At 37.5% G+C, this 8629-nt stretch overlaps 3 protein-coding genes across 3 annotated transcripts in view; all 3 read left to right on the top strand.

Annotated features, from left to right (window-relative positions):
• Positions 1-1083: 1083 nt before the first annotated feature.
• On the top strand, positions 1084-7839 carry LOC133836823 (putative gustatory receptor 98a). Its single transcript, XM_062267411.1, is given in 7 exon segments — positions 1084-1322; positions 4984-5645; positions 5978-6213; positions 6276-7361; positions 7418-7470; positions 7472-7654; positions 7714-7839. Coding segments are annotated over 4 exon segments (1188 nt in total). The 5' UTR covers positions 1084-1322; positions 4984-5645; positions 5978-6213; positions 6276-6535.
• LOC133836822 (putative gustatory receptor 98a) lies at positions 4808-6395 on the top strand. Its single transcript, XM_062267410.1, has 3 exons — positions 4808-5645; positions 5978-6213; positions 6276-6395. The coding sequence occupies exons 1-3, from the start codon at positions 4808-4810 to the stop codon at positions 6393-6395; spliced, it is 1194 nt and encodes a 397-aa protein (XP_062123394.1).
• A 166-nt stretch (positions 7840-8005) lies between the features above and the next one.
• Positions 8006-8629, top strand: part of LOC133836824 (putative gustatory receptor 98a) — an 801-nt gene continuing 177 nt past the window's right edge. The window contains exon 1 of the mRNA XM_062267412.1: positions 8006-8629. This exon is cut by the window's right edge and continues 177 nt beyond it. Coding sequence (XP_062123396.1) covers positions 8006-8629 — 624 coding nt within the window.

Here is an 8629-nt window from a genome sequence, read left to right on the forward strand (position 1 = left end):
ATTACGCCTGCAAATCCAGCAGTCAAAGACGAAGTCGTTGTCATTGTCGTTGTCTTCATTGGGCCAATATAAAAATGGCTTTTATTGTTACACTGACCTTGCCGAAAATGGGCAGCTGGAACAAGAGCCATTGAGAATCGTATTTCTACTCGAATATCAAGTGAATTTAAGTTGATTTCGAACGAGTGACAACTTTTCACATGCTACACACTACACACACTTCGCTTAACCTTGCCAATTAATGTGAAAAATAGAACTCGCCTCCATCTCTCTCTGACAATAAATAGCAATACACTCCTTGTTGAGCGTATATTTTTAGCTCGGACTGTGTGGACACGCCTTTGCTTGCCCCGTGTTGTCCACTGCGAAGATAAATTGATGTTGTCGAAGCCAGCACAAATGTGAAGCAGGAGGAATCCGACCGAAAGTATGTTTGCAAAAGTGTCTGTCGATTTGTCAGACTGTTTGGTTGCTTGCCATTGTTATCACCTGAGTTTCAGCAATTGTCTAAACTGTTGACTCGACTCCTCATAATTTTGGTATTTTTGTTTTAAACTGTCGCAACTGCAAACAAAAAAAAAACAGAAAAACGAATTGAATACAGCAATTAATTTTTATTGTAGTATATGTTGAGGTGTCATGTTTGCATTGCTCTCCAAATGCCGCACATATATCACTTGTCAACCTTCGTCCCGCCCCCTCCACCTCTGCCTACAACATTCCCACGCCCTCGTTTTGGCATTTTTGTAACACACAGAGAGAGAGGGGAAGAGAGAAAGGGAGAATTTATCGAGCCAGTCTGGGACCATATATCAGGCGCATTTGTCAGGCACTGTCAATAGCTTTTAGACATCGGGGGAGCTCTGGCTATGGCTCTGGCAAAGCTTTGGCTTGTCAATGACTTCAATTGAACTCTTCGATTATTGATTTCCATGCTCGAGAGTGTGTGTGTTTTGTAATTTTGGCAATTTAAATGTCATTAAAAACAATCTACGAAAAAGTTGTGCGAAAGATCGAATTGTGCTGCAAAAGTATTTATGCAATTTTGTGGCAGCTGCTTGAACAACAAACCGAACAAACAAGCAACAGACGAACAAACAATCAACAATAAAATTACAAACAATATCGCAACAATATGTAGTACAAAAAGCTTTGCTTTGGCATTTCCAATTAAATTGCAAAATCAATTTTCGCCCCCGAAAATTAGCATATTTACATTCGTAAGTGTGTTCGCAAAACATTTGCATATTTTTAATGTACAATGCACCGAAAATGTGAGGAGCGAAGTGCCCGGAGTTACATAGGTCAACAGGTGCAAACAGGTAAATTGCGCCAAATTAAAATCAGATAACACGAAATGAGTTACACTGCAAAAGTACTCACAAACACTCATATCGTGTACACATCGCATTTGTGTGTGTGAATTGCAATCATAAGCAGCTGTGGCAATGAGATGAATCTGCCTCACTCTCTGACACATTCATGTATTTATCCATTAGAAAGCAAAAGCTACAAAAGCCACAGCCCCACAACTAAAGGCCAAAATGTGTGTTCTGGGGAGTTCTGTCATCATCAGCTTACTCTCTCTCTCCCTCCCTCTCTCTCACTCTGTAGGCACGTGCCAGCTGCTTACAAGCATCCAAATACATCCACACTTTCTTATGAGTGTGTGTGAGTGTTTTGTTGGAATATTCGTACTTGTGCCAAATATGCCGATAATTACATTTGCAAAAAGTGTTTTCTTTTGCCACACGTCTGGCCAGAACGGAGAATGGGAAACAGTATCAAGCGAGGGCAGCTACAGAAATAGTCAGAAGTCGACAAAATACTATTTGCATTTTTAGTATTTTCCATGCTATATAAGAGTTATAACAAAATACTAAGCGCAGATTATTCAGATTTATTTAAAAAAGAACACAATAAGAAGAATAATATATGATTTTTTAAGAGAGAATAATGTATACTAAATGAATGAATACGAAATCCTTGTTTTAACTGTACTCAGTATATTAAAATACTGCATTTACACTTAATGAGAAAATATTCGGAATATTAAAAATTGTAACCAACTATATAACTTTTAATATTCAGAAGAATTTCAAATTAAGTGTAAATGCAGTATTTTTAGTATTCTAAGTAAAGCTAAAACAAGGAATTAGCATTCGTTATTCAAACTTGTTTCTTTACATAAATTTCTTCCTTTTTTAATATGGCAAATTAAACTTTAATAATCGCCCTATTAAAATGTCTTCAAATTAAAATTCAATTGCAAAATTAATCATTGAAAATTCAGTATTTTTATATACTGACTGGAGCTGAAACCAGTATTTAGTTCAATTAAAATGCCTTCAAGGGGAAGACCAATTCCAAATTTAAGCATTAATTGTAAACGCAGTTTCATTCGCATAAATCTTTTTATTTAATGTACACGAAAATTGTAATTTTTATTGTCGTTTAATTAAAATGTCCCTAAGCTAAGTTCAGTGAATGGTTAATAAATTAAAATATATTAAAATACATATGTATATTTCCCGTTTTTTATGTTCACCAAATAACATAGAAATTTATAATATTTATTTAAACGCAATTACAATAAATTAATGAATTCTGTTGCGGCAAATTGCATTAAATTTACATCTAATTTCGTGTTCTATTTTCTATGCTTTTTTTTTCGGCAACGTTGTTGTAATTGTTGCAAGCGCCCCACGTGGTAGCAACAAACATATACAAAACATACATATGTACACGTAATAAGTAGTATATACTCGTTGTTTTGGTATGCGCAGGATGGGTTTGTACTTTAATTTATTTATATATATTTGGCATGGCCTAGGGAAAGTAAAATTGCCAACTCCAAGAGTCTAATGCAAATACACATGTGTGGCCACATTTTGGTATACAAATTACAAAATTATACAAATCAACGCCACACGATTGCTTCAATTTAAGCAAGGACTTGTGCTCCCCTCTCCAACTCCTTCTTCTTTGGCATGGCAGCTGCTTAGAGTGCTTGAAGTGGCAGCAGTATTAGCACAAAGGATACTCCTTCCCCCCGCTCCCGGCTCCCACACTCCGCTCTCGATGATTGCGATGTGGCTGGCAGAGATTAGAGACGCACCAGACGCGCAATCAAAGACAAAGCGTTCTCGACACCTGCACAAATTATGAAGCCCGATTGCAGGCAGCCGCCGTTGAGAGAGTGTAATGCGAGCGCGCAAGTGAAAGTGTAGGGGGAAATCAAGCTGGAAGCCTGTTCAAGGACTAGGGGGCGTGGCAGTAGCGTGGCAATTAAGTCATTACCTCAAATAACTGGAGGCGTTCAACGCCTCCCAGCACAGCAACTGAGTGTGTATGGGTATGAGTACGTAGGTGTTTTACAAGTGTGCAAACAAAGTGCCTTCTCAGTGGTTGCATAAACTGAGCGTGTGTTTGCCTCTGTGTATGTGTGTGTGGCTTGTTTGCTTGTCTGTCTTTTGAGCTGCAATAAAGGCATGCAAATTTATGTAATGTGCCTCAGTCTCGGTGTGTGTGTGTGTGTTTGACAGCCAACCCCCAGCAAATGCGACCCCTCGAACCTGGCCACATTTTTGATAAGCAATTTCCAACGCTCTTTGTGGTTGCCTCTAAGTGCGAGTACAATTGTGAATGCGAGTCTGATTCTGAGTGTGAATGCGAGTTTCACTTTGCTGTAATGAAATTAACAAATAATTCCTCACACGCTCCGATTCCAAGTTGTTGACGTCACTTTGATGGTAATTTGAATGGGCGAAATGGCATTAAAAGTGATTACAAACAGACTCTTATCAGGCCATCCACACACAGCACACATGAAAGCCAATGAATCACTTGAGACCACAACAATTTACATTCCCTCAAACCTTTTCAGCCAGACAGCATTTGAAACAATAATATAAAATATATTTTCTAATCTTGCCGTCTATTAATTGCCAGCAAGTGTAGCGAAAGCCTTAAGGGTGCTTTAGTTACTCCAAAGGCAGAGAGTATTTAATGTATGAAATAAAAGCTGTTAGAACAGCTGTAACTTGGCAATATAAAATGACAATCTTAAGGCAACTTAATGAATGAACTATTAACAAGTAGGAAAGACACCCGCTAGCCATTCGAAATAAAAGCAAAACAGTGCGGTTTTTATTTTATAATAAATTAAAATATCACAAAAATACTAATAATATACTAATACTTATATTTGGTATACCCATTCGGAATAAAGGTAAAAAAGTGCGGTATTAACTTTATAATATACCAAGTTAAAATACCACATAAATACTTAAAATATACTAGCAGTTATCTTTGGTATATTAATAGTCGCTTTCCCTTCAGATTAAAAGAAAAACTATCGGGTGTTAACTTTAAAATATACCAAATTAATATACCGCATAAATACTAACAATATACCAATGGTTATATTCGTTATATTAATACCCGCTACCCATTAGGAATAAAAGCAAAACCAAATTTAAATACCAGAAAAATACTAAAAGTATACTTACAGTTATATTTGGTATATTAATACCCGCTGTTCATTCGGAATAAAATCAAAACAGTGCGGTATTAACTATATAATATACCAAATTGAAATACTAAAAATACTAAAATATACCAGAGGTTATATTTGATATGTTAATATAGTAATACATTCAAAATATATCATAAAGAGCAAAATATACCAAATTGTCAGCTAAAGCAACTATGTTAAGTAAGCGTTCTTAGAGTATTTTTAAGTCTACTTTTACACATTAAAATATTTACTACCATTTCCTTATTGCCACACAATGACACTTCAGTCATGTGGCATGTGCCGAACGAACTACACGACATTTCGCTGCGCTTCGTGCGCCATTTGATGCACTTTTTCATACTCACGCCACCAAGGAACTATTTGTACTTAAAGATACTCTACAATATTGTGTTGTTTGTCTACCTCACCATCATCTGCTGCTGGCGCTTCTTTGTGTCCTACAGTGTGGTCTACGATGTGCGACACGATCATCTCTCCCGCTTTCTGGACTTTGCCAACTTTGTTGCTTTGATCGCTGGACACATACTTGTGGCTCTGGATTTAATTTGGAGAAATTGCAGTGAGCACATTAAGCAGCAATTTCAACAGATTCGATATGAACTGCGACACCAATTTGGACATAAAGTGAATTTGCAACGCATCAAAAACTATTGCAAACTAATCAATAGATTAATAATTATACGAATTATGCTGCTGCTGGCAACTTCAATTTACAATTGTGTTGTGGACAAAAATCCCTCGGTTCCACTCATCTGCAACTTTTACTCTGAGGTAATTTTTACACTCCGCTGTGGCGAATTTACTTTACATTCAACATTGGTCTTGGCCTTCTACAAGGAATTGGTTGAGGCGGGCAAAGAATTTGCTCAAAAGCTGAATATTGAGTGGAAGAAAACGTCAACTGATCATGAATTGTTTATTAAACAACTTTCGCGACTGCAACACATGCATCAATCCCTGTGGCAGATACAACGCGACATCGAATGCAACTTTGAGCGAAGCCTCACTGTAGTTATGCTCAAGTATTTTGTGGACTCTTCTGTGATGCCTTATTGGGTGTACCTCAATATATTTCACAACAAAGATTATATTGGATTGCAATTGTGTAAGTAAAGAAATGTTAAATACTATAGTTTAAAAATTTGTATAGAAAAAGGTTCTTTTTATAATAAATATTAGGTAATAATTAGAGTGTGCACGACTGTAAACTACTCGCTACACATTTTCAAAAAAAGGCTAATTGTGCGGTATAAATTTTAAAATATATCCATTTTGTACACCAAATTATACCGAAATTTTATACAACAAAATACTGAAAATATATCGAAGGTTATATCTCATATACCGATATACAATCACATTTAAAATATACCACATAAACGGATTCAAAAATTGTAAGACTTGAAATATGACATATTTTCATTACTTGGCTTTCAGATGGCGTTGCTGAGGAGCTAGGAAAACTGTTGGAGATCTGCGTTCCCTGCTGGATTTATACACGTTGTGATCAGCTGCAACTGCATTTTCGTTCCCTATTTCATGGCATCTTTGCCAATCGTTTTCATGAGAAACTAAACTCTGGTCTGCTGAGCATATCAACTCAATTGGGTCAAGAACGAAGTCAGTTTAGCATTGGCGGCTTCTTCATGCTCAACAACAAAATGCTGGGCAAGGTAAGAGCATTAAACAACTAACAGAAATTATACCAAATTTATATTCTAATATTTTCTTTTAGTTCATTTTTGCCGTCGTAAGCTACTTCATAATTTTTCTGCAGTTTCGCTTGGCTATGAACAAAAAGGAAGAAGCAGTCATGGAACACATTTTCAACTCTTCAATAATCTACTCTGAATAAGTAGCAACAAACTTAAATGAATAAATATACTTCACAGTAATTCAATTAATGCCAATTGACTTGTAATCAAATTGTTTGGCATCAAGCAATTTGCTAATTGATCAGCCATTGCCACCATTCGAATTTACTGTCTCTCAGTCATGTGGCATGTGCCAGGTGAATTGCACAACGTCTCGTTGCGCTTCATGCGCCACTTGATGCACCTGCTGCTGTTGCTGCCACCGCAACCGGAACTCGGCTGGAAGATACTCTACAACACCGTTCTCTTCATCTACATCTTGAGCATCTTTCGATGGCGTTTCGCCTTCAATTACGAAGTCATCTTCGATGCCGTTAACGATGATGTCTCACGTGTGCTCGACTTGATCAACTTTGTGGCTCTCATTGTGGGACACTCTGTGATGGCCACGGAGCTGCTCTGGCGGAATCTTAGCGATCAGATTGAGCAACAGTTCCAGCAAATTCGCTACGTGCTGCGCATTCAGTTTGGACATAAAGTGAAGCTTAAAAGGATTAAAAGATACTGCAATATCATCTATAAAATCATTGCTATTCGATTTTCCATTTTGTTTTCTATAACAATTTTTAATTGTATTTCCACCAATACTTTTCTACTGCTCATTTGTCATCTGTACTCTGAGCTTGTGTTTACTCTACGTTGCATGGAGTTCAGTTTGCATGCGACGCTTGTTTTGGGTTTCTACAAGGAACTCAACGATGTGGGAAATGATATCGTTATGAGACTTTCAAATAATTTTTTGGCATCGGAGTTAAACTTGCAGGTGCAACGTTTGGCTGTTCTGCAACAATTGCATCAGCTGCTCTGGAAAACTCATCGCGACATCGAGACGAACTTTGAGCGCAGCTTAATCATGGTCATGATGAAGTGTTTTGTGGATAGCTCAGTGATGCCTTACTGGTTGTATCTCAACAGCACTAGAACCAACGCCCTTGCAATGCAGTTGTGTAAGGATAGATTTAAGATAGTGTTTCTATTTTCATTTACTTCATTTACTTTACAGACACTGCAACGGAGGAATTTGGAAAGCTGCTAGAGATTTGTATTCCATGTTGGGATCTGCACTCGTTGCGATCTTCTGCAACGCAAATTTCACTCGCTTTTTCATGGTGTCACCCGAAATCGTTTAAGATACGAAATAAACTCTGCACTGCTTAAAGTATCTACTCAATTGTCCCAAGAGAAGAGCCAGTTTAATATTGGAGGATATCTAACACTCAACAATAAAATGCTGGGCAAGGTGAGGCAGCAATTACTTTCTTCTTTTTTTATTTTTAATACTTTCCTCCTCACTTTCAGTTTCTTTTTGGCATGATAAGCTACTTCATCATTTGCATGCAGTTCAGAATTATGTTCATGGGCAAAAGCCAAGCACAAGGGGTCATCAATCTAGCCTTGCTGTGCCAAAATGCTTCGCTGCATTAACTTCACTTTCTGCGATGCAATCTATATTTTACTTGCTATATAATCTATCCAATTAAAAGTTGACTGCATCAATTAGCTGCTCGTTTATTTGCACTTTAGCAAATTAATACTAATTATTGAAAACAGCCCTCAAGTTGACTTCATTTTAGTCACGAAACATTAACCAATGGAATTACAGGACTGCTCGCTGCGCCTCATGCGGCACTTTATGTGTTGCATATTGCTCTTGCCACCTCGTCCACAACTGCATCTGAAGCTGTTCTATAGTCTGAGTATCTTGACTTATCTCATCATCATTACACATTGGCGCTTTGGCTTCGAGTACGAAGTGAACTATGATTATATGAATGATTATTTCTCGCGAGCTGTTGATTTGTTTAATTTCGTCGCCTTGATTTCGGGACATGTGACTGTTGCCCTGGAATTGATCTGGAGGAATCGCAGTGTTGTCATCGATCAGAAGTTTCAAGAGTTGCAAAACACTTTGCACGAGAAATTGGGACACAAAGTGAATGTGAAGAGAATTCAATTGCATTGCAACTTGGTATTCAGTTTTCTCTTTCTGCGAGTTATTGTGCTGACAATTATGACTCTGATGAACTTTACAACCACAAGCACCTATTTTCTCTACGTGTTGAACTTCTATTCGGAAATGGTGGAAATTCTGCGATGCTGCGAGTTCATTTTGCACGGAGTTCTTGTTCTGTCCATCTATCAGGAATTGAACTATGCGAGTTATCAGTTGGTTCTGGAACTGCAGACGAAAAACAATTTGTGTGTGGAACGCATA

Source organism: Drosophila sulfurigaster, chromosome 2R, assembly GCF_023558435.1.
Source record: "Drosophila sulfurigaster albostrigata strain 15112-1811.04 chromosome 2R, ASM2355843v2, whole genome shotgun sequence".
Classification (NCBI taxonomy): domain Eukaryota; kingdom Metazoa; phylum Arthropoda; class Insecta; order Diptera; family Drosophilidae; genus Drosophila; species Drosophila sulfurigaster.